This window comes from Perca fluviatilis, chromosome 5 (genome assembly GCF_010015445.1).
Source record: "Perca fluviatilis chromosome 5, GENO_Pfluv_1.0, whole genome shotgun sequence".
In the NCBI taxonomy this organism is placed as follows: domain Eukaryota; kingdom Metazoa; phylum Chordata; class Actinopteri; order Perciformes; family Percidae; genus Perca; species Perca fluviatilis.
This window is the reverse complement of record NC_053116.1, coordinates 1880660-1907306: the sequence shown is the minus strand read 5'-3', so window position 1 is coordinate 1907306 and position 26647 is coordinate 1880660. Positions and strand designations below refer to the sequence as shown.

General features: G+C 39.7%; 1 protein-coding gene and 1 long non-coding RNA gene across 2 annotated transcripts; one reads left to right on the top strand and one right to left on the bottom strand.

Moving 5' to 3' along the window:
• The first annotated feature begins 983 nt into the window (after positions 1-983).
• Positions 984-2472, top strand: LOC120559416. Its single transcript, XM_039801116.1, has 6 exons — positions 984-990; positions 1238-1366; positions 1447-1624; positions 1717-1793; positions 1908-2088; positions 2201-2472. Exons 3-6 carry the CDS (start codon positions 1459-1461, stop codon positions 2455-2457), a joined length of 681 nt encoding a protein of 226 aa, XP_039657050.1. The 5' UTR covers positions 984-990; positions 1238-1366; positions 1447-1458; the 3' UTR covers positions 2458-2472.
• Positions 2473-3928: 1456 nt separating this feature from the next.
• Positions 3929-4743, bottom strand: LOC120559429. Its single transcript, XR_005639270.1, has 3 exons — positions 4565-4743; positions 4380-4449; positions 3929-4040 (listed from the first exon to the last, which is right to left on the bottom strand). It is a non-coding gene; the product is annotated as an uncharacterized LOC120559429 (long non-coding RNA).
• Between the last annotated feature and the right edge of the window lie 21904 nt (positions 4744-26647).

Sequence of the window (26647 nt, the reverse complement as noted above, 5' to 3'; positions counted from 1 at the left end):
TGCATTAAAATCGGCTATCGCTTTTCAGTCAAAATATGTAGAACAGTGTACAAGTGTGCATGTGAAGGTATGTTTAGAACGTTAATGCTACTTTACAGGTTGATTGGTAAGGGCACCGAAACCACTGTATAAGCTCAGCTAATTTGGTAGTGTTGGCTAACGTTCTGTAAAGTGGTAAACGACACGTGCTTTTAAGTTGCTTTTGTTACGTGGAGACCGTTGTCCATAACCAACAGTATATTTGCTCCCTACTTACACAACCGGGGCTTTGACTAGCAAAAGGATGTCATGTGGTGTGTTAATTTGTTTATATGCTACTTGTGCTGTCTCCTGATTTCACAAGGGATAAGAAGGTTAGCGTTACAGATACTGACTCTTTTCATCTGATTACTGTCTTATTACAGAGTACATCACAGCAGCCCCTCGAAACCCCACACCTTTCCACTACATTCCATGACATAGGATGCCAGACCGAACCACCACAAAATATGTCAGTGGGCATACAGTCCAGTGCTCCAAAAATGAGAACAGTCGGCACACAGCTATCCATGGGTACGCTGAGGGCTTCCATGAGAAGCAAAGGTAAATAACAAAAGCATCACATGTTTTAGCATTTTTAGTTCACATGCAGTACCTGTAAATGCCTTACTCTGCTGAAAACCCAATATATAATAAACATGAGAATTTAATTTCGTTATTGTAAAGAAAAATATTATTTAAGTTTTTCCTTTTTTTTTTCTTAGGCACCCAGGCAATAGTGCCCTGTGTTAGTGTTTACACTGAGACCACTTCAAGCTCCTCAGAATTCACCCCGATGTCTTCAACACCAATAAGACCCCAAGATTTCAGACCTCGCAAGAGACCTCGTCTTGAGTTGGAGGAGGAGGAGGAGGAGGAAGAGGGAGACACCTCAACAGATTTGCAAGCTGAGCCACAAGACTCAACATATATCCCTGGTGACTCTGTTCTAACGGACGAATCTGCCATGTCGTAAGTTCGATATTTGTATTACATTTCAATATGACTTATCAGCAGAAATGTTAAACTTGGTAGGAAAGCTAAAGCAAGAATGTATTCTTTCTGTTTTTTTTAAGGTCTGAGCCAGTGTCTACTTATAAGGATGATAAGTACATTGTTTTTGAAAGTTGCCTAAGGGAGCTTTTTCAAAGCTGTCCTGTATGCAAGAGGCAGTGTGACGTTCAGCGCCGAAAAATGGGAACATATGTCATTCACACAGCTCTGCCCACACTGCAACTATTCAAGACAGTGGCAGAGTCAGCCTGTTGTAGGAAGTACCCCCGTCGGCAACCTACACCTGTCAGCGGCAACATATTTCACCGGTTCATCCTTTATCCAACTGGAAAAGGTATTGCTATAACTATTTAATATGAAATGGCAATCACTGTACTGTTTTCACAAACGTACCAATTTTACATGTTTTCACAGATATGCAAGGCCATGAATCTTCAGATTTTCCAGTATGACACCTTCAGGAGGCATGCTAGGAGTTTTCTGGAGCCAGCCATAATCCACAAATGGAAGACGGATCAGCAACATCTTTTTCAAAAGTTACAGCATGGAGGAAAGATTGGAGTCAGTGGAGATATGCGAGCTGACTCCCCAGGTAAGACAAAAGTCTGTTCTTAAAAGCATGGTACTTAAACATTCAATTTGAATTGCAAAGCCTTGACATCGTCTTTGTTATATAATCTTCAGGGCACTCAGCAAAGTATGGGAGCTACACACTGATGCACCTAGACAGTAACCGCATTATTGACCTTCAGCTTGTTCAGGTGGGTCCCATATTTATTTTTTTATTTTTTTTGCCTTGCGATATGATGAAAGATGATTCTGTATAGCTTTCAATGTCTCACATTTATATCTATGCATTTTTGTCCCACCGCCAGAGCAATGAAGTAGGTGGTAGTTACCACATGGAGAAGGAGGGCCTTAAACGCTGCCTGGATCTACTGGATTCAAACGGTTTGGTGATGGACTACATTGTCACCGACCGTCATCCACAGATCCAGAAGTATCTGAGGGAGCGCAGCATCACCCACTTCTATGATGTGTGGCACTTTGAGAAAGGTACGTCTTCATCCTTGTTTATGTCAGTGTGGCTCATTGACATACTTTGTGTTTAGTTATTCGTCAAAGAATGTCCTGAATATAAATTTATTGCATATGTACTTTCTGCAAGGTTTGTCAAAGAAACTTGAAAAAGTTGCGCAAAACAAGGACTGCGGGGTGTTGAAAAAGTGGCTGCGTAGCATCAAAAGCCATGTCTACTGGAGTGCAACATCGTCAACATCAGGGCCAGAGAAGGTAGCCAAGTGGATGTCGATTGTCAACCACATCCAGAACGTGCACTTGCATGAAAACCCTCTTTTCCCTAAGTGCCAACATCCTGATCGAGTGTCAAGGGATCCAAGTAAATGGTTTCAACCAGGTATGTAAACAAAATGTGACTAAAAGAATTTTAAAATGCAAAACCTTTTTTGCTTATAATATTAATAACAAAAAACAACTTCACCTCAAATGCCCTTTATAATGAAATATTATTGCTGTATTTACTGTGGTGGGGGAAAAAAATTTATTTGGGGGGGGGGGGGGTGTAAAAAAAAAAAAAAAAAGGGGGGGAAGGGGGGGGGGGGGAGATGTGGAGAAGCGGAGCCACCATACCAAAATCATCCCTGGAGGCTTTCCACAGTTTGATCCTTCGCTTCACACCCAAGAATGTGGTTTTCCCTTTCATGGGCATGCTTTGCAGGTAATACAATGAATACATTCAGTAACATTATACACCACAGCTACTGCCTAATGGCTTATATATATAAAATATCAAAATTGTTGTGTCACTTCAGTTTGCAATTGTATTTTTGTAGGTTGTACCTTGCAGCCATGCACTACAATGAAAATGCAGACCGCGAGCAAGCCACAACATCTGCAGGACAACCAGTATTCAAGGTTGTGTTTCCCAAGTCCAGGAAGGGGGAGGTGACTGCGAGGCCAGTAAAAACAGACCCTACATACAGTAAGTTTTAAACTACTTTTATCTATATAACAAATAACGTAACATCAATAGTGACACATTGAATATTTACAAGTAGTGTTAACTTTAGAAAAACATCTCTTGTAATTACAAATAGTGACACATAGATGTGTGTGTGTGTGTGTGTGTGTGTGTGTGTGTGTGTGTATGTATATGTGTATATGTGTATGTGTGTGTGTGTACAAGTATTGTAAACGTAACAAATAAATAGTTAAGGCTAAAAAACAAATATGTAGAAATAAGGTGGCGTCTGAGAAGAACGCTCTTAAGCACTTAAGTGATTATTTATATGCATTAATTCACAGAATATGTGGAAGAATTTATGAGGCTGGTTTTCGAGGAGGTGTTTGAGGACCCAACTCCATTTGTTGAGGTGCTGAAACTGATCCCCATCCCCAAGGACCTGGCATCGGAACATGAGAGACCCTCAAAGGAGGAAGTGGTTGCCCGCCATCTGTCCCGCTTTGCTCAAGGGACAGTCGGAACCGTACATACTAGGCACCCGGATCAAGAAACTGCAGGCGTATCCGGCGTACAACGCACGACGGGGTTACCACCCTAACAGTCCTTCCCAAGTAGCCCCAGCACCAGTTGACAAAGCTAAGATAGGCAAGGTGCCTGTATGGACAGGATTGGACAATAGTGAACATCACTCTTATTTATAGTGTATATCTGTATTTTTTTCATATTATGTATATTAAGATTGTTCTATTTATATAAGCGTTTCAACATTTGATAAAAATAAAGACATTGTAATTGTGATTTCTTCATTAGGTCTTTGGTTTATTGGTAAAATAATTTTATGGGACAGTTAATTACATGTTTTAAAAACATACTCTTTTTCTGTTCGACACCTCAAAGGTCCATAATCTGCTCTGTATATAGTGTAGAAGTTCCGCAGGGTGTAGTGGTTCAAACAGGTTGGCTCCAAGTCTGGATGATAAACCATGCAGGTAGGTGGGACAGGAACCTGTTGCATTCTAACAACCTAATAATAAAAATAAGTAACTCATTTAGAATAAATATTACCTGAGGAGGCAACATTACCGCAAAATGCAGATACTGATTGATGAAGCTACATTTATTTGTTAACCTTGTATGTATAAAACAAATGGTGTTGTCAAAGATCATAGAAATGATTGGCCCCTATAATATAATTGATTACAAATAATTACATCCAGGAGGTGATGTGAAATGATACATTTTTACACAACGGTAAAAGTAAACATGACAACACATTTTGTAGTATTTTGCAACAGAGGAAGGTTAGTCAACATCATATCCACTTTGCATGACTGTTGTATACGTTCTAATATATTATAATTACCATTTGTATTTCTTGGCAACAGATGTTTTCAACTTCAGTGGACATTGTCGAGCAATTTCCACAAGTACACCTAAATATAAAAAAAAAAAAAAACGTTAGATACCCTCCAGACAGTCAATGGACATAAAGTTGTTACTGTGATAGAAACGGTGCAGAATTCAAACTGAAATACTTAATTAACTTACCACTCTGAAACATCTTGCTCCAGTCTAGGTTGTGAAGCTGGTTCGGGTTCTGTTTCGGGATCAGACTCTGGTTGGAACATGTACGGCTGAGCTGAAGCCATGGTTACCGGTAGATAGATGCTAGATCGGATCCGTTTGTTTTGGATCACACTACCATGCTATCAGGGCCCGCCCTACTCTGCATCTAAGTGGCTAGTTGTCTTTTTTTTTTTTTTTTTATTATTCACAAAATATAGATGACAAAAATCAGGTAAGCAATGATAGCACGTGAACAACAAGTGCACAAACTTATAAAAAAAATAAAAATAAAAAAAACGTATATAGAAACAAACGAAGCAACACAAAGGAGATAAGAAAAAATATATATGTGTATACAATATAAACAAAAACAAAAAAAATAATAAAATGTACAAGAAGACATCAATTTAGTCAGAGGTTTCAGGGAAAAAAAGCTCTACAGTATCTACAATTTTAATACTTTTTTGTTATCCAACGTTCTAAGTGACTTCAGTAGAGATTTAAATTCTATGAGAAAAGGTACAAAGTTAGGAGAAGAGTTAGAAAATTTCTGCTTGTGAATATAGAATTTTGCATACAGAATAACAAAATTGATAAGATACTCAAGAGCACCATTATCTGAATTATTGTAGAAACAGATAATATCTTTAAGATTAAAGGAGTAGATAGAGTTGGTGGGTTCAAAAAAGTAAGACTCCAAATCTGTCCAAAATCTTTTGGATATTTCACAATCAAAAAAAAGATGAGATATTGTTTCAATATTCTGTTTACAAAATATACAGGAGGAGTCAATGTCAGTAAATCTAGCAACAAGGTGATTAGTAGGGTATATGTTATGTAAAATTTTGAGGTGTACTTCCTTAGCTTTGTTAGAAATACAATACTTATACGGTAGAAGCCAAGCCTTTCTCCAATTTATGTTTACAATTTTCGATCTCCACACAAACTTGCCCCTTGGCACAACTGCATTCTTTCTCTGGAAAATTTGGCGAATATGCTTATTATTACATTTTATGTGTGTTACTTCAATTCCATCCAATGATAGTAAAGGCTGTGATATAACATGTGCATCATAGGTTAAGTAATTTTTTATAAGTAGAATTAAACCATTTGGGATGGCACGAGTTAAGGAATTAAATTCTCTGAAAGGAATTGGAAAATTGTGTACATTCATAAATTGTTCATAGGACAGCATATCACCAGAATTATCGAAAAGATTAAGAATGTGGTTTAAATCTCTATGGAACCAATTAGGAAAAAATAAGGATTTGTTCCTAATGACTATGTTACAATTGTTCCAGAGGAAGGTCTTTTGTGGTGAAAATATTGTTACATTTTATTAAAATTGTAATTTGGGATAAAATATTAACCAATTAATTTTAAAGGTGTTCACAGTGTCACTGAAATCTAGGACTTCAAGACCTCCTTCTGCTTTACTACAGGAAAGTACATTTTTCTTTAGCTTGTGTGACTTATTTTTCCAAATAAAATCCAGAAAAATTCGATTTACGTCAGTGATTGATGAGTTATTTACGAATAAAGATAAAGATGGATACACAAAACGAGATAGACCCTCTGCTTTAGAGAGAACTCTACCCAAAATAGACAAATCCCTTTGAAGCCAGATGTTAAAAATATTCTTTGTTTTCTTTATTCTACTTGAAAAATTTAGATGTTGCCTAGCAATAAGATTTCTAGTTATAAATATCCCCAGATACTTAACAGAATCCTTAACTGGGATATTTCCAATAACACGATCATCACAACAATGTAGGGATAAGATTTCACATTTGGACATATTCAATCTTAAACCTGAAGCCTTGGAAAATTGATCTATCAAGTGAATAGAGTTATACAACTGGTTCTTGTTCTTTAGGAAAATTGTAGTGTTGTCTGCCAATTGGGAAATTTTTAACTCTTTACCAAATATTGAGATTCCTTCAAAATTTCTGTCAGATGTAATTTTAAGCGACAATAATTCGGTGACCAAAATAAATAGGAAGGGCGAGATAGGGCACCCCTGCCTGATCCCTCTATTAATTTGAAATCTTTTAGAGGTATTGAGATTAATTATAACCGAGCTATTGATATCTTTATAAAACATACTGACAATGTCTACAAACTTGTTACCAAAGCCAAACACATTAAGGGACTGTAAAAGAAATTTGTGCTCAATTGTATCAAAGGCCTTATAAAAGTCGAGAAACAAAATGAGTGCCTCAGACTTAACTGCATCTGCATAATCCAACAGATCTAATATGAGTCTGATATTACAACTAATATGTCGATTTTTCATGAAACCTGTTTGAGTTTCAGCTATAATAGAGTCTAGCCCTTTTTTCAGTCTGTTTGAGTAAGCTAAAGCCAATATCTTATAATCTATTGTTAAAAGAGTGATAGGACGCCAATTATCAATTAAAAGAGGGTCTTTGTCAGGTTTGGGGATAAGAGATATGATGCCTTGTTTCATTGTAGCTGTCATCGCCCCGTGACTGACGCATTCTTTGTACACACATAATAGAGAGTTATGAAGGTATTCCCAAAAGTGTATATAAAATTCAACAGATAGGCCGTCGATTCCTGGAGATTTGCCCTTCTTCATTGAAAAAAGTGCATCTTTAATTTCATTGACTGACAGGTCAGATTCACATAGTGATTTAAATTCCTCATCAATCGAAGGGATGAAGGCTTGAAGATTATTCAAAAAATTTGCACAATCACTAGCATTAAATTGTGATTCATATAAATTCCTATAAAATTTGGTGACAAAATTAGAAATTAGCTTTGGATCTTTAGAAGGAACTCCGTCAATATTAAGGGCAGATAAAGATTTTCTTTTAAAATTTCTCTTCTCAAGGGCAAAAAAGTAACTGGTGTTCTTCTCCCCTTCTTCAAGCCATTTGGCTCTTGACCTAATGAATGCTCCTTTTGCCAAGTCTAAATACATTTGGTCCAGCTGTAGCTGGATTTTCCTTATTTCGAGTTCTTCTTCCAAATTAATGTTTATTTTTGTCAGTAAAAGGTGAAGTTTGTGCATCAATTCAGCTTCTACCTTACTTTTTTCCTTTTTTATTTCCTTACTTCTTTTAACCGCAACACATCTGGCTTTGTATTTAAAGAATTCCCATTTTATCCTGTAGTTGTCGTTTAGGTCGTCATTGAGGAGTTCTTCTGCTAGTTTTTTGATAGAGTCGTTAAAGGAATCATCCTTCAAAAGAGAGTTGTTGAATTTCCAATACCCTCGACAACCTGAAGTCTCCTGAGTAGCACTTAATTTCAAAGTAATTTGTTTATGGTCAGTTAATGGGGCATAAAGATGATTAACTTCTTTCACAAATTGAAGGATAGATGATGAAATCAAGAAAATATCAATTCTAGATTTTAAAGTAAGTCTTCTGTTACACCAAGTGAAGTCTTTGGTACTGGGATTGAAGAAACGCCATGCATCAGTCAAGGAAAGGTTGGAGCATAGAAATGACACAAGGTTATTGCACTGTGAAGATTGACTAAGCCTAGGAGGGTCTCTATCCAACTCATCATCAGGACATTCATTAAAGTCTCCACAAAGAATTATAAAAGAACCCTGGTACTTAATATTCAGATCTTTCAATGTGGATGTTATTTCAGTAAATAAGACCTTATTAGAAGCGTGGGAATTAAACCCATATATATTACAAACAATAAAGATAGCATTGTCTTGTTTAATTATCAATGTAATCCATCTTCCATTTTGAGAAGAGACCGTTTCAAGAATATCCCCTTTAAATTTATGTAATAAAATTAAAACCCCTGCTGAATGATTAGTACCATGGCAAAAATGAGCTAAATTACCCCACTGAGTCTTCCAGAATTTGGCATCTGATTCACAAGAATGTGTTTCCTGAAGTAAAATAAAATCAGCCTCAGTTCTCTTGCATAAAAGAAAGATTGCTTTCCTCTTAGTAATATCCCTGATACCTCTGACATTTAAAGACATAACATTTAGAGAATTAAACATAAAATCCATACAAAAAAGGAATACCTGTAAATCGCTTGAGCACCAAAGAGCTTGAAAAGTGCTAAAAAAATCCACCAAAAAGGAGGTGGAGCTTAACAACCATTTAACTTGGCATAACAGATAGTGACAGAGAAGGTGATGTTATAGCCATCACAATTTCTTTTCACCCTAAAGATTATTATAGATATAGCTAGTCAAGAAAAGGACCATGGATTTTAAATTTAAGTATGCTAACAGAGATTTGATAGATGTCCACCAAAATCAAACAATTTAAAGTAGAAAATATGGGGTAGCCAATAGTAGAACAGCAAAAAGAAAAAAGGTCTTGGGTCAAACCCATGTATCTGTATAGTAAGACAACAACAACCAACTATTCAAAATTATAACATCTTAGGTTGGACAATCAAGTGATTGTGTTTTTTTTTGGTTTTTTTTGCTTGAGAAGAGAAAAATAGCATTTTAGAAAAAAAAGAAAATATCAAGGTTCCAACAGAAAATAGGGTTAAAGATCCTTTTTGTTGTGCCCATGAATGTAGCTTCTATGACAACTACATCAAAATTCTCTTGAAGATAAGCAACAATAACAAAAAGGGAGCACAAGGAAAAAATTCGGCTTTGCTCCATAATCAACTAAGTCAATAAGGAGTGAATTGGGCTACCTTCACTGAGATGATAAGGTGCAAATTTAGTAGCATACTTGCAATAAAGTTTATTTTTTAGTAACCTAAGTATCTATCAAACAGCTTGAATGACTTCGCAGTATTAGATGAGACTTAGCTACGTCTGCATAGACATTTTATGCTACCTCTGAACAATCAATCTTCTTTCCGTTTATGAAGACAAAAAGGCCGCGAAAAGAAGCCTTCTTCCCTTCTTCTCTCGCCACCGGCCCCCGACGCAGCTTCCCTCTGGTTGCTTTCTCTTCAGGGGACAGTGCTGGTGAGCCTTAAGTTGTTGTCCAGAAGAAACTTTGAGCCTCTCGCCCCCTTCCAGACAGCATCACGAAACCACGCATTGCAAAAGGATGATGGTTGATCTATTTGAGCCGCCTTGTCGTCGCTGCCCGATGCATGGACGGCATGTCGACCCCATCCTTCAGGCTGTCAGACATTAGGAGCCACTTTACCCAAGATCTCGATGATTCTGCTTCTGATATTTTCTCCATCTTCCTCCTTCACGGCCGTGAATCTTCAGGGACCATCTTCGGCTGTAACTCTGGCAGTCAGCGATGTTTGCCTTCAGAGTTTTATTTTCTGCTTGCAATAAATTGATCTCTCTTTTTCATGACTTCCAGCGTGTGTTTCTGTTGTTTAACATCCGAAGTAAGCTGCGGAACGGCGAAGTTAGCTTTTCCATCTGTTTCGAAGTTGACTCAGTTGTTTTTTCTATAGCAGATATATTCTCCGAAAAGTCTCATCATGTTCCGCAGATACACAACACAAGGGTGGCGTTCTAAAATCTCTAAAGTCTCTCTGTTGTCACGTTTTACCTTTTTTGTTGGAGGTTTTAACAGAGTATCTGGCAATGGAGTTGCAAGGGCCTCGAATTCAACTTGTGCATCTGGACTTGCCTCAAACCAGTCACCATCCTTTTCTTGTCCGCTATTTTCATCCACATCCCGCATCTCAATAGGGCTGTTGCTAGCTTCATCCATGTGTAGCATATTTGGAGTAATGTTAGCGTCGTCAGCTTCGTCAGCTTTCTCCAGTCTCAAAGTCTTTTTGCTTTTCCTTTTGGCCATTCAGGTCCGACTTAGCTCTATATGTATAAGGTGTCACTTATCTGCGTTGCCTTCTAGTATTTTTTAAAGTTTCATCGGTTAGTTAAGCTCAAATCCTCTGCGTTACCTGACAGAGCGAAAAGACACACAACCACCTACATCGCCGCCATCTTGGCCCCTCAAGTGGCTAGTTGTCCTTACCTAGGTACTGCGCATGTGTGACTCCAAACAAAGATGGGATAGCGGTAAGATGCTTCACTCTGTAGCTAAAACAGAGAGCTCAACAGTCTCTGTTGAAATAGAGTAAAACAGGAGTGCAGCAATGTGCAGTACAACAAAAATATGATGTTTTTTGAAAATGAAACCATGTAAACCTATTCTGGTACAACCTCTAAATACAATTATGAACCTGAAAATGAGCATAATATCACCTCTTTAAGAAAAGGAAGATGACATGATCCAAATTTTTTTTTACATCTCTCTTGTGTTGTGTGCTAATGCTTCCTACGCCACCCCGAATAAACACCAACGAAGAAACCCCGACCCCGCTGTACACGCACACGCTCACACACAGACATGCTAGGAGACATGCACAGTAAAGTTCACGGCTCGATCCGAGACCTAGACCTTATTATACATCCATGTCCGAGACTCACTGACAACATTGTTTCTGTTAAGTAATGTTAAAACTAACGACAAAGTATCCACTGCAGTTATCCACTAGTCAAGACACACTTTTATCATTATGAATGTACGCCAGCAAACAGATAAGAGTTACTGAAGAAGTCATCATTGATAACGTGTTCATTTGCTAATGTTAGCTAAGTTAACGTAAGTTATGTGTTAGCTAACAATGATAGCTGACAGTCTCCTCTCCAACTTGTCATGACGTTAGCTTATGTTAAAGGGAAGCTATGCCGATTTTCCACCAATGTTTGTGTCTTTGCAGTGTGGGATGAACAGTGTTTGGCTTTCCCTCGTTGCCCTAAACTAATTTACATGACAAATTACATAACGTTAATCTTCTTATCAAATATATGAATACTGACAGTGTGCTCCAAATGCACCATGCGCCTTAACAGGCTGCAGGGTCTCCATCAATGGGTCGAGACTAGAGGACATTAGAGCTCTTCTTCTCAAAGCCCAGGAACATTAAATATCCAAAATCAGTTTGTCAAAAGGGAGGTAGGGAGAGTTAGGAAATAATATATCTTATTGTCCACCATGAAGGTATCATCCAGTAGAAACTATTTTAATTCCATTGCTGTTAATTTATTTGATCTGCTGCACTTTGGACCAATAGACTGAGGTCTAATGGATGTTTGTTAGGTTTAAGGGATGCTGTTGACTTAAGCTGCAGATCATCTTGTCTTTGCTGTCTCACAGAATGGTCTAATAACGTGATGATGAAATGCTTTCCTTCAGAATGACATTTTCATCCTTTGACACCTGTTGTGTACTTTTCAAAGAATTAGTGCTTAAGGTCCTTGTTTCACAAAATTAATATTAAATTTACAGATTGGATGCTCTATACTAAATAAGTTTTATAAAAATAAATGTCCAAATTTAGAAAGCTTGTCCTTTTCTGATGACTCAAATGTATACTATACAAAAATGTGTTTATGGTTAAATCGCTTACAAGAACACAACATTGTTTACAAGAGCACATATTCTACATAGATCTAGCCTCTTAATTTTGCTCTCAAAGTTCACCAGATTGATGAAAAATGTATATTGTATGTTTAGTTAGTAGAGCTCTAAATGCGACAAATATTTAATTTAATTATGGTATTAAAGTACAGACACACTTCACAGAAACGTTTTATTAAATTTAGGTAAAGTTACTCTGTAAAAACTGTAACAGATGAATGTAGTGGAGTAACTAAAGTAACTAGTAACTAAAGCTGTAACAGATGAATGTAGTGGAGTAAAAAGTAAATTATTTCTCTCTGAAATGTGGAGCAGAAGTAGAAAGTAGCATGAAAAGAAAAGACTCAAGTAAAGTACAAGTACCTCAACATTTGGACTTAACTACAGTACTGGAGTTAATGTACTTAGTTACATTCCACCGTTAAAATCCACACTGATGTTCCATTAAATGGCCGTGAAGTTGGCGTTACACTTCACATGGAGAACTTCAGTGGAAATAAGTCCAGGATTAAGTGAGACGAAACAAGCTGCGACGTAACTGCGCTGCAGAAATGTTTTTTTTAGGAAGGTACTAGTGCTGCACAATCAACCCCAACCTTATCAAAATCCCAACATGGACTATAGCGCAATATCCAAATCGCAGGGGGGAGGGGGGGGGTCATATTTGTTAAAGGCAAAATCTGTGTCAAACCATTCTGAATGAAGTATTTTGGAGCTGCAGAGACAAATCTCATCCTACAGACTAGCGTGTATAGAACCATCACCAAACCCACCAGACTCCATGTAAATAATCAGGACTTTTAGCGTGTATAGAGTCAGCATATTTCCACCAGACTCCATGTAAATAATCAGGACTTTTAGCGTGTATAGAGCCAACATATCTCCACATGTAAATGGGTGAATTAAGGGTTTATTTCAACCAAACCAGAGTGGTGATTGTTGGAACAGTGGAAAGATGAACCAAGATGGCTTTTGATAGTTTTATTTTGTTTCTGTCTGCTTTGAATTAAGTGTGTTTTACGATGATAAAAGTCCTGATTATTTACATGGAGTCTCGTGGAGTTTGGTGATGGTGACTTCAGGGCTGTTTCATGTTAAACTAAAAGGATCTTACTCTTTAACTAAAAGGTCTATCTCTGTAGGTAATGTCGGCAGACACTTATAATAATAATCTTTGTAATATGCGGCTTAGCTACAATCGGGATATGCTTATGAACATTAGGGGAACAATGCCTTCCAGCTTGAGCCCTGAATTCCTGGTTTCTGCGGACGAGATTATTAAGTCAGCGGCAAGAGTCAAGCGACGCAGCCGAGCCAGACGGTGGAGGTGGAGGAAGCGGGGACATCGGGTTTCTCTCCCTGCTGTCTGCCTTTCTAACGTGCGCTCCCTCAGCAACAAAATTGATGAGCTTAATTTGCTGTTACGGAATAACAGTGATTTTAGGAGGAATGCGGCTTTTGTCTTCACCGAGACCTGGCTGAATGCGGACAGCCCAGATTCGGCTGTGGATTTACCTGGATTTAAGATAATCAGAGCCGACCGCGACAAAAGACTGAGTGGGAAGTCATTAGGTGGCGGTTTGTATTACACAAACACTGCTGCCCTTTGTTGGAGTTCATTGCTATGGACTGCAAGCCCTTCTATGCCCCTAGAGAGTTTGCCTCTGTTATATTGGCATGTGTGTATATTCCACCTGAAGTTAATACACAGGAGGCGCAGTACGTCCTAACGGAGCTGATCATGAATATTGAGAATAAGCACCCTAACTCTGTGCTTCTCGTCATGGGTGACTTCAATGCTTGTCATCTGAAATACGATCTGCCCAAATATTAACAACTAATCAGCTGTCCGACTCGTGGAGGAAACATACTGGATCATTTTTATTCTGTTCACAAAGCAGCATATCGTTCACTTCCCCGTGCCCCCTTAGGGAATTTTGATCACTGTTTAATTCAGATGGTCCCCACCTACAAACAGAAATTAAAACTAGCCAAACCAGTTCAGCACACATCTAAAAGATGGACGACGGAGGCAATTGGGATGTTACAAGACTGTCTAAACGCCACTGATTGGGAATCCATGCATGCCGCTTGTGACTCCATGGACTCATACACAGACACTGTGTGTTCATATATTTCCTTTTGTGAGCAAACCTGTATTCCCACCAAAACTGTGGTGAAATATAATAACAACAAACCCTGGTTCACAAAATCCCTCAGGCTGCTTAGGAAGACCAAAGAGTAGGCCTATAGGGAGGGGAATGGAGATGAATACAGGCTTGCCAGACAAAAGTTAAATAAAGCCATTAGGAATGCTAAGGCTGCCTACAAGGTGAGGATGGAGGAACAATTTGGCACTGATGACTCCTCTTCAGCGTGGAGGTCATTGAAGAACTTGACAGGTTATAAAAATAAAATACAACAAGCCACCCCATCTGCTAAACTGGCCAATGATTTTAATGTATTTTATACCAGATTTGAGAGATCTCCTTGCCCTTCCTCCTCCCCTTCCCCTTCCAGGTGGGATTTGGGTGTTATTCCCACACTATCTTGTAATCATGGAGTCCCATTCAGGGACGGGGAGAACACTACCCCTCAAAATCAAACCCCCTTTGATATTGAGGAGAAGGACGTGCACCGGCTATTTATCTGGCAGAATGTAAGGAAAGCAGGTGGCCCCGATGGGATCTCGCCTGCCACCCTGAAGCACTGTGCCAGTCAGCTTGCTCCTGTTTTTACAGACATTTTTAATCAGTCGATTGCCTTATGCAAGGTTCCGGCTTGCTTTAAGTCATCAACCATTATTCCAGTACCGAAGAGGAACAGTGCCGTGGGCCTGAATGACTACAGACCTTACATCAGTGGTAATGAAATGTCTGGAGCGGTTGGTTTTGTTGTATCTCAAACCCATTACAGCTCTCCATCTTGATCCACTGCAGTTTGCTTACAGGGTAAACCGCTCAGTGGATGATGCAGTTAACTTAGGCCTGCATTATGCCTTGGACCACCTCGACACTCCTGGCTCCTATGTAAGGATGCTGTTTGTGGATTTCAGTGCCGCCTTTAACACCATCCTACCTGAGCGGTTACAGTGGAAGCTGTCACTGATGGGGGTGGAACCCTCTATCTGTCGCTGGATAATGGATTTTTTTAGCAATAGACAACAGCAGGTGCGGCTTGGCCAGTGCATGTCTGATCCCCGGTATACCAACATTGGAGCACCTCAAGGGTGCGTGCTGTCACCATTTCTCTACTCGCTGTACACCAATGATTGCACTTCCAACAGCAGTTCCATCAAGTTGATTAAATTTGCAGATGATACCACCTTGGTCGGCCTTATTAAGGACAATGACGAGTCTGCTTATAGGAAGGAAGTGTCTCATTTGGTTGGATGGCGTGACGATAACAATCTGGAGCTTAACCAACAAAAGACAGTGGAAATGGTGATAGACAGAGGCAGCTGTCAATCAGTGACCTGTATGAGGCCAGAGTCAGGAAGAAAAAAATTGCTGCTGATCAGTCCCATCCAGCAAGTGATATTTTTAGGCTGCTTCCCTAAGGAAGAAGGTACAGGGCGATGAGGACAAGGACCTCACGCCACCTTAATATCTTTTTTCCTAGAGCTATTTCCTTTTTGAATAGCTGATCAGGTCCCCCCCCCCCAACGTTATTATTTTATCTTTGGACTATTTATTATTGATTGTTTTTAAGCATGTCCCTGCAGCTATGTGCATATACTGTTTGTTAAGCTCTGTGTTACTGATTGCCATGTCAAATTCCTGTGTGTCTGCTGATGCATTTGGCGAATAAAGTGATTCTGATTCTGATTCTGAGTCTGTCAGCTGCAAAAACAGAACTTTTAGTGGATGGAAACTTTAACTTTTAATTAGGAGTGTAAACACAGATACAACAGGAAGAATAAATCCATCAAATCAAGTCACAAATAATCAGCATGTGGCCTTGTTTTATTTCATTTATTTGCATTTAATTGTTCCATATTGCAAAACATTTAAAACAATTCAATCATTGACGTTATTCTACAAGTCAGATAAATAAATCAGCTGTTTGCTATTTAACTTTGTTGGAAAACATCATCATCAGAGTCTTTACTTTCAGTCTGAACAGACCTCAACAGATTTAAAACTACATTCAGTCACAGAAAATACAAACAGTGAATATGAAATGTCAGTCAAAGATTATTAAATGAAAGTCCACAAAGGAAGATAATATGATGGTAAACTACAAAACAACAATAACTGGAGAGCATACAATTAAAAATGGCCAACTTCCAGTTGGGTGGAGCTGATAAAAGTAAATCTGAGAAATGTGTGTACCAAATTTTGTGATTATAGAACAAACTGTGTCCAAATTAAGGCCTTCCACACATTACAGGGGGCTAAACAGGAATTAACCAAATCACTCTAGTCTCGTATTGCTCACAGGTTGTTATCGTTTTGATTTGAGTTTGTGAGTATATTAATATTGCGGTCAAAGTCTAAAACTCATTAGGGTTAGTGCTATAGAGACACCATGCCACTCCCAAGCCCAAATGTGATATCAGATATATATATTAAAGTGTTTCCTATACATAGGTTCTACTTGGACGCACCGCCCAGGTAGATAAAATCCATATTACATTTTTTTTCTCCAAACAACGTATGTATTTTTTACAACACACACAGACCAGCTGCCTCCAGCTCCTTGTGAAGTTTTGCGCCGCGTGCATGACAGCGTCAACAACGTTGACGCGCGTTGGCGTTGTGCGAGTGCGATTTGGGCAAAAATAGAAAATCTGATTTCAGTTTCAGTCTATAGAGAAAGGGACTACAGTCTTTACCCTTTTCTGTTTGAGGGAGGGGGGAAGAGGGCCAGCAGCACGCAACGTCCACTCTGCTTTTCCAGTTCGGGCCACAACGCTAACGCGCCGATCCGCCAAACATCCACAGCTGTCCTCCGGCTCCGGCTCCGGCTCCGCTGTCCTGCCCGTCTATCTGTGCTCCGTCCTGCACTCCTGTAGCGTCCGCTCCTCTTTCCTCCTTGTGTCTCAGCCATTCATTATCAAAATGCGCTCCCGGTGTGTTGGAGCGCGTTCCGTGCTCCTCCAGCATCTCTCCTGATCATAGGCGCCGATTTATGTTTTCCTCCGTGGGTGCGCACAGGCGCACGCCCTTTAAAAAAACAAATTTGTCAAAAATCGTTTGCATTTCAGAACCTTAGAAAATGGACAGTGGCTGACACGAACACACACGCCCATTAACTCGGTAATAAAGCCGTAAAGTAGGATTTCAACTCAGGACAGCGCCACTTCTCACAAATATAGATGGGATTGGAGATGAAAAGTTTAACTGACACGTAACCGCGATCAGCTTCGTGGGAAATTAAGAATCAATCCACTAAGCACCAACTGCAAAGTTTAATTTTAAATGAATGTAGCCTACTGGCAGTCTGGCACACGTGGGTGCTCAGTATTTTCCGTGGGTGCTCGAGCTCCAGAGCACCCACGGTATCGGCGCCTATGCTTCTGATGAGATCTGCCTCAGGTGCACTGGGAGGAGTCTTCCGTTCTGTGCCAGGCAAACCAAAACACCACACTATATACAAAATAAAACACCCGAAACACCACACTATATACAACATAAGAAAACTCTGGCTGCCTGGCTCCACTTTGTGACATATATACATGTAAAAAGTATAAATATAGGCTATAAAATATGAAGAATTATCTCGTGGCCACAAGATAGTTATCTTGAGGCCACAAGAGATAGTATCTTGAGGCCTCAAGATACTATCTCGTGGCCACAAGATAGTTATAATTAATTTTTTTGACAAAGTGGGACAAAGTATGTGAAAGCTCCCCCAACATCATTTATCAGAGTCTGGTTGTCACCCCTGTCTGTGGCAGTCTCCTCCGCTCCATATCTTTATAACGGAGCTAACCGGAGCTAACCGCTAATCGGAGCTAATGGTTGTAACAGAGCCTTCAGTTCTCCGTGCCTGTATCCTAGGGTGACCAGATTTCCGGGAGCTAAAACCGGAACACTTTGCGCGTGACCGTAGTGCTTGTGCACACGCACACGCTTTTTAACGTGAACATGTGCCAGTCCAGGTCAGACATAGACACAGACAGTAACTTCATTATTTTGATTGTAGGCTCCTCATCTAATAAGTGTTTTTTTCCAGTAAAATTAACAAAATTGCAGTAACAGCCTTTTTCAGTTTAGTGTGAAATTTATGTTGAGATTTTTCTAAAAAGGATTTTTTGAAGTGTTATTTATTCCAATAACCAAAAGAATTAAAATTATTTATTTAAACATTAAAGCATTAAACACTTCATTTCCTGCATTCTGGTGAATTTGTATGCACCTATTTCTACCTTTTTCTAAATCAATTTATGCTGCAAATATCTTTATGTAAAGAGAAACACAGATTACAATCAAAATATAAAAACATAATGGAATATATTGAAGTAAGCCTCTCAGGCATTCTGTATTACTTTCAACTATTTATTCTCCTGTAGATCGACTTTTCTAATTATATCTGAGTCAGCACACACTTAGCCTAGCATAATGTACTCCTCCCTCCTGTTTTGCGTCTTTTGTTGTTAATGTATTAATAAACCCCAGGGGTCTCATTTATAAAACTGTGCGTAGGATCCTTACTATAAGTGTACGTACACCCACATTTTTGCCGTATTGCTTCTTGAGGCAGTGGGAAGTGATCGTGCTATTGACCAAAAAAAACTGGTCTAAAGTCAATAACGCAGAATTTCATTGTTATCTTAACAGCAAATTAGTGAAATGTGCCTAGGCTTATGCACACTATGCTTGTTACACACACAGGGAAGCGCAGCAGCACCCACACATGCAGAAGATTACAAATAAAAATATTACGGTCCATCATAACAGCAATGCTCCAAGGTCCAAACACGCCTGGCTTTTAAAGGGAATGGGAGATGACCCTCTGATTGGTTTACTGCATGTTACGCCCAAAACATACCTAAACACAATTAATGAAGACACCAAGTACAACCCTTTTGAACCATGCGCCTGGTGCACAGACTTTTTTCCGCTGTCAAAAGTAGATTTGGACACTCCCTAAACACACCTGCACCATACGCTTCACGCCGTGCGCTTAGATCGTTAAAATTGGGCCCTTAAAGTTACTTGTTTGAACATGGCTGGAAAGTTTTGAGAGTTTTTGTGCACCCTAAAGTCCTTAAACGTGTTCAAGGGTGCAGCGATCCGATATTGAGATCGAATATCGCCCCCGATATTGACAAAATAGTTGGATCGGGGATCGGAAAAAGTAACAGATCCACGAGCCAATCCAGTTTTGTTAGTTTTGTTAGTTTTTTTCCCTCTGTCGCACATGTGTTGCATGCTGGAAGAGTTGGGTGTACAAATAAATAAGAATTCAACAGATTACATCCATGTTATTTTGTCTTAGGAAAGTAATGTTTAGTTAGGAAAGTCTGGTGCCTTTAGTCTCTTCCACATGGTTGGAAGGAAGGTATAAGGTGGAAGGTGTATAGTGTATTATTAATTCAACAACGGTATCGGATCGGTATCGGGTATTGACAGATACACAAAGTCGAGGCATCGGTATCGGTACTGAAAAAGACAGATTGGTGCACCCCTATTCATAGAATAAAAATTTGTGCACAAAATCCAAGATGATTGACTTGCTGTCAGGCGAAAAAAACATTCAATTCTTTTTATACATGTTCCTAAAGATGAGAACAATGTTCCAATCAAATTTCGTGAATGTCAAAGAACCTTTATCCGAACCATGGCGTGTATTAGGGGACGTTAGGGGAGACCACTGCAGAACTTTGCAATTTTAACCAGAACATGGTTAAAGTAATTAAGCCCAATTACACTATTTATATATTAATAGTTATATAGTATTACTATACAAAAAAACAAAAGCCCAAATAGAGAACCAATTTTCAGAGTAAGTAAGTAATCAGTAAGTAATCATTAAAACACACAGCATCAGGAGAAACAGCATTTGACCCACTTCTAACCCTTCAAAGGAAAGGAGCGTAATATGTAGTCGTAGCCACAATAACATACATGCAGGAGGAAACAGCTTGGCTCTGAAAACATGCTCACAAGGCAGGGTGAATGCGCTGGTGTGTTTTAAGGTTACCACCCTGAGAAAAGGTTTTCCCACATTGTTCACACCAGTACGGTTTCTCTCCAGTGTGAATGTGTTGATGTAATTTTAGGGCACTCTGTTGTGTAAAAGCTGCCCCACATTGATCACAGTTGTACAGCTTTCCTCCAGTGTGAATGCGTTGATGTCTTTTTAGGTTACTCTGTAGTGTGAAAGCTGCCCCTCATTGATCACAGCTGTACGGCTTCCCTCCAGTGTGAATGTGTTGCTGGATTTTTAGGTGACTCTGTCGTGAGAAACCTGCCCCACATTGATCACAGCTGTACGGCTTCTCTCCAGTGTGAATGCGTTGATGTATTTTTAGAGTACTCTGTTGTGTGAAAGCTGCCCCACATTGATCACAGCTGTGTAGATTCTGTCCAGTGTGAACTCTCTGATGAATCTTTAAATTTCCAGATGTGAAGGATTTGTCACAGTGCTGATAGTGGTGACGTTTGGGTCCCTCTCCTCCTCTCCGTTTCTGTAGCAACAGACAAACAGAGAGTTAGTGAACAACCTTCTTTAAACCCTGGACTTGCTCCCACTCACAATTTTAACTCTTCATACAATAATTTATGACACAATGAAGGAAAATATGTGGCGGTTGCAGACATGTTATTATGGAAGCAAATGTACTCTTCAAAACTTTTATAAGATCAGAAATATTCTACATTTTTCAGGCAAGTTGTAATGAAACAACTGTAACGCTTTAATGAAACAGCAAGAGAAAGCTTGGCAGACGATCGTGGACCGCCTGAATGCGTAAGCAGCCTAAAAATATACATTTACTGACCAGTGCTCTGAAACCGCCATAATCATACCATTCAGGGAGTTAGGCTACTAACCATTGGTACATATTAACAGTACAGTAAAGTGCTCATATTATGCTTTTTGCCTTTTTCCCTTTCCTTTATTGTGTGTTATATATATATATATATATATATATATATATATATATATATATATATATATATATATATATATATATATATATACAGTACAGGCCAAAAGTTTGGACACACCTTCTCATTCAATGCGTTTCCTTTATTTTCATGACTATTTACATTGTAGATTCTCACTGAAGGCATCAAAACTATGAATGAACACATATGGAATTATGTACTTAACAAAAAAGTGTGAAATAACTGAAAACATGTCTTATATTTTAGATTCCTCAAAGTAGCCACCCTTTGCTCTGATTACTGCTTTGCACACTCTTGGCATTCTCTTGATGAGCTAGGTAGTCACCTGAAATGGTTTTCCAACAGTCTTTAAGGAGTTCCCAGAGATGCCCTTTTGCCTTCACTCTGCGGTCCAGCTCACCCCAAACCATCTTGATTGGGTTCAGGTCCGGTGACTGTGGAGGCCAGGTCATCTGGCGCAGCACTCCATCACTCTCTTTCTTGGTCAAATAGCACTTACACAGCCTGGAGGTGTGTTTGGGTTCATTCTCCTGTTGAAAAATAAATGATGGTCCAACGAAACGCAAACCGGATGGGATGGCATGTCGCTGCAGGATGCTGTGGTAGCCATGCTGGTTCAGTATGCCTTCAATTTTGAATAAATCCCCAACAGTGTCACCAGCAAAGCACCCCCACAGCATCACACCTCCTCCTCCATGCTTCACGGTGGGAACCAGGCATGTAGAATCCATCCGTTCACCTTATCTCTGTTGGAACCAAAGATCTCAAATTTGGACTCATCAGACCAAAGTACAGATTTCCACTGGTCTAATGTCCATTCCTTCTGTTTATTGGCCCAAACAAATCTCTTCTGCTTGTTGCCTCTCCTTAGCAGTGGTTTCCTAGCAGCTACTTGACCATGAAGGCCTGATTCGCGCAGTCTCCTCTTAACAGTTGTTCTAGAGATGTGTCTGCTGCTAGAACAACTGTGTGGCATTCATCTGGTCTCTAATCTGAGCTGCTGTTAACTTGCGATTTCTGAGGCTGGTGACTCGGATGAACTTATCCTCAGCAGCAGAGGTGACTCTTGGTCTTCCTTTCCTGGGGCGGTCCTCATGTGAGCCAGTTTCGTTGTAGCGCTTGATGGTTGTTGCGACTGCACTTGGGGACACATTCAAAGTTTTCGCAATTTTCCGGACTGACTGACCTTCATTTGTTAAAGTAATGATGGCCACTCGTTTCTCTTTAGCTGATTAGTTCTTGCCATAATATTAATTCTAACAGTTGTCCAATAGGGCTGTCGGCTGTGTATCAACCTGACTTCTGCACAACACAACTCATGGTCCCAACCCCGTTAATAAGGGAAAAAATTCCACTAATTAACCCTGACAAGGAACACCTGTGAAGTGAAAACCATTTCAGGTGACTACCTCATGAAGCTCATTGAGAGAAAACCAAGGGTTTGCAGCGCTATCAAAAAAGCAAAGGGTGGCTACCTTGAGCAATCTAAAATATAAGACATGTTTTCAGTTATTTCACACTATTTTGTTAAAGGAATATTTCACCGCTGGAAAGCTGAATATATCTTTAAATTGGGTCACTTATGTAGTAGAAATGTGAAAAAAAAATTGAAATTGGTGCCTTCTAGGCCGAGAAAAGCCAGAAAATGTGTTTTGGTCTTATATGGATGAAAAACACCAAATCCCAGAATGCACCTGCTTCGTTGCTTTGAGTCCACTCCCAAGCCACGCCTACCGCTTGACAGACCGACAGAGGCATTCAACTCAACTCAAGCGTGTTTTATTGTCATTTCAACCATATACACGAAACAATGTTTCATCGTGACTCAAGTGGTGTTACACATTTAACATATAAAAGAGAATTATATAAAAACGACATAACGAACAGGCTACATTTAGTACACACACTTTATAGGCTCCGTAAAGTTCAGCTAACGCATACTAGCATTAGCGCTGGTGGGCTGTAAACACCGAGCATAAACACAGCCGTGGTTAGTATGTAATGTAGAATGGTCGGCATTTAACAGTCACAAACTCCACCAGCAGTTAGCAGTTAAATGGATACAAATCACCACATTTCTGCACCACTCGGTGTTAACACAGCCCACCTCTTTTACCCGGCGACAGAGCATCTCTAGCTCGGAGGGCTAGCAGGCCTGGTAGCTGGACAGTCCGGTACACTATTCAGGCATGTTTCCAACAACAAAACACAAAGTCTCTGAACTCACGTTGGGAGTGTCGTTGAAGTTGGATGTAGTCCAGTTTGTGGTCTAAATGACGCGGACACTTGCAAACAGGATCCGTAAAGTTCAGCTAACGCATACTAGCATTGGTGTAGCTAAACACGGATTATAAACACAGGCGTGAATTAGCGTGGAATGTCGAATGGTCGGCATTTAACAGTCACAAGCTCCACCAGCAGTTAGCAGTAGCTAGTTGGATTTTATTTCTACACCAGTCCACCTCCACGGGCCGGCGAGAGCAGCCTGGTAGCTGGATAGTCCGGTTCCGGTACACTGTTGTTCAGGCATGTTTCCACAACAACAAAAACACAGCAGGAGTTTCGTTGAAGGAGGATGTAGTCCAGCTTGTTGTTTAATGAGCAGACACTTGCACAGCAGGATGGCTGGGACAGGTGGACAGCTAGCGTTAGCTTTCCACCTAGCCGATGAGGATGTCCCCTAGCCGGCTAGCGGCATTGAGCGACACCGCTGGTCTCCGTGCGAGGCGAAAGCTCACGTAGTGTGCCGAGTATTGCGTCTGTAATAACGTTTCCTCCATATTCTCCGATCTGTACCGATGTATCCCGGTTGGTACACACGTCCGGTAGTTTGAATGCAGATAATTGTTGTAAATGTTTTCTGCTGAAAACCGAAAGCCTGTTTAGCGAAGATTCAAGATGGCTGACAGTCGTTTTCATTCGGAATACCTGGCCAGACTTCGGCAGTCCAACCCCTGTGGGCGTGTTGAAAACATACGCGAAGTAGATCCTACTACTGGCTGTAGTCCTTTGCCTCTGGCCCAAAAATCTTCCAATGACGCAAAAATCGTCATTTTACGTCATCGGAAGATTTTTTCCAGGCCCCAAATGCAGAAATCTCTCGTCTCAGGGGGACATGAGGGAGGGAGGCACGGTCATTCAGAAATACTATCGGGTTTCTACTGATACAAAGCTGAATGCTAAATCGGTGAAGTATCCCTTTAAGTACATAATTCCATATGTGTTCATTCATAGTTTTGATGCCTTCAGTGAGAATCTACAATGTAAATAGTCATGAAAATAAAGAAAACGCATTGAACGAGAAGGTGTGTCCAAACGTTTGGCCTGTACTGTATGTATGTATGTATATATATATATATATATATATATATATATATATATATATATATATGTGTGTGTGTGTGTGTGTGTAAATCCCCTGGTGAGACTTCGTGCAAAGTTTCATGTTGTGTCGAGCCTTCTTAGTGATTTACATATAGTGATTTTGATGCGATAAAAGTAGCCTCTAGTTCTCCCATTCAAAAGGCCATTTGACCCGAAAACGACAATAAGGTCAATCTTAAAAGTGGCGTTTCCGTCCTAATTATGCTTTTAAACCAAAGTTTGACTCAGGTACATTCACAAAAAGATCCTCGGTTGCATTTTGGCGAGAGTTACGCTTTAAATGGACTGCATATATATTGTGCTTTGCTTTGCATATATATTGTCCTTTGATGAGTCTTTGTTTGCTGCTGTGTACGACATGTGTGCTTTGCATTGTATGTTTGTGTCATCGTGTTAACCTGCTTGCATTGTTGTTACAAATAAGACATACCAGCGCTTTCAATTACTTTTAGTGTACAGTACATACATGATAGCCAGTACAATCAGTCATTTTAGGCAAGTCACTCGGCGACCACCTTGCAACGTACTTTGGGCAGTTATCGGCAAGCTATTTTCCTATTTAAGTGAATGGGGAAGCATACAGGAAGAGACGGAATATGTGTAGGCTATATAGTCAAGTCAATTTATTTGTATAGCACATTTAAACGAACAACTGTTGACCCAAAGTGCTTTACAGGTAAAACAGGGAAGGCGGAGACAATATGCCTTAAAAATACATAATCGCATGTGCTAGGCACCATGAATACAAATAGGCAAAGAAAGAATTAACAATGCAACATAGAATAAAATAACAAAGGAACAATGTTTGTAAAAAAAAAAAAAACAGGAATCAAGGAGAGTTAAAAGTAAGAGAGTAAAAATGCGTCTTCAGATTTGATTTAAAACTAGCAATTGTATTACATGATTTGATATGGGGTGGGAGGGAATTCCAGAGTTTGGGGGCTACTACAGAGAAGGCTTGGCCCCCTTTGGTTTTTAGGCGTGTCCGGGGGATGACGAGGAGTTGTTGGGTTGTGGACCTGAGTGCCCTGGTAGCAGAGTAAGTAGACAGGAGATCGGAAATATACGGAGGCGATTGACCATGGAGTGCTTTAAAAACAAAAAGTAAAACTTTAAAATCGATTCTGAATTTCACTGGTAACCAATGAAGCTCAGCTAAAACGGGAGTTATGTGGTCATACTTTTTGGTGCCAGAGAGGAGTCTTGCAGCAGCATTCTGGACTAATTGGAGTCTGTTCAGATTATGTTGGGTTAGGCCTGTGTATAGTGAGTTACAGTAATCTAGGCATGAAGTAATAAAGGCATGAGTGATTGTCTCGAGATCCTTCTTCGATAAAAAGTATTTCAGTTTTGCTACTGTTCTAAGCTGGTAAAAACTACCTTTAACAACAGAGCTGACTTGTTTGTCAAAATTAAGAGAGCAGTCAAAGAGAACACCTAAGTTTCTGACCTCGCACTGTAAATTTGATGACCAAGGGCCAAGGGCATTGCTCAGGTTTTTTGTAGAGCTGGGGGATCCAAATAAAATCATCTCAGTTTTCTTGTCATTTAACTGGAGAAAATTTGCTGCCATCCAGGATTTAATGTCCTCCAAACAGCTAAACATTTTATTAATTGATGAAGTGCAACCAGGGGAAATGGGTAAATAGAGTTGTGTATCGTCAGCGTAGCAATGATAATTTAGGTTGTGCTTTTCAATGATCGAACCAAGGGGCAGCATGTATAGGGAGAATAACATTGGGCCAAGAACTGATCCTTGGGGGACACCAAATTTAATACCCACTGGAGAGGAGGATGTAGTACCCAGTTTTACAGAGAAAGTTCTATCTGTCAGGTATGATTTTAACCAGCTTAAGACAGAGCCCTGTAATCCAACTACATTCTCCAGGCGGTCAATAAGAATGCCATGATCAATGGTGTCGAAAGCAGCGCTGAGGTCTAGGAGAATAAGCAAAGCACATGATCCAGAGTCAGTGGTAAGTAGGATGTCATTATACACTTTTAGTAAGGCAGATTCCGTGCTGTGGAGGGCTCTGAAGCCAGATTGGAATTTATTCAATATATTAAAACTATTAAGGAAAGAGAAAATCTTCTGTGCAACTACTTTTTCCAGAATTTTAGAAATAAAAGATAATTTAGAGATGGGTCTATAGTTGCTAAGGACATTTGGGTCATAATTGGGTTTTTTCAGCAGTGGTTGCACCACTGCATGCTTGAAACCAGAAGGGACGACA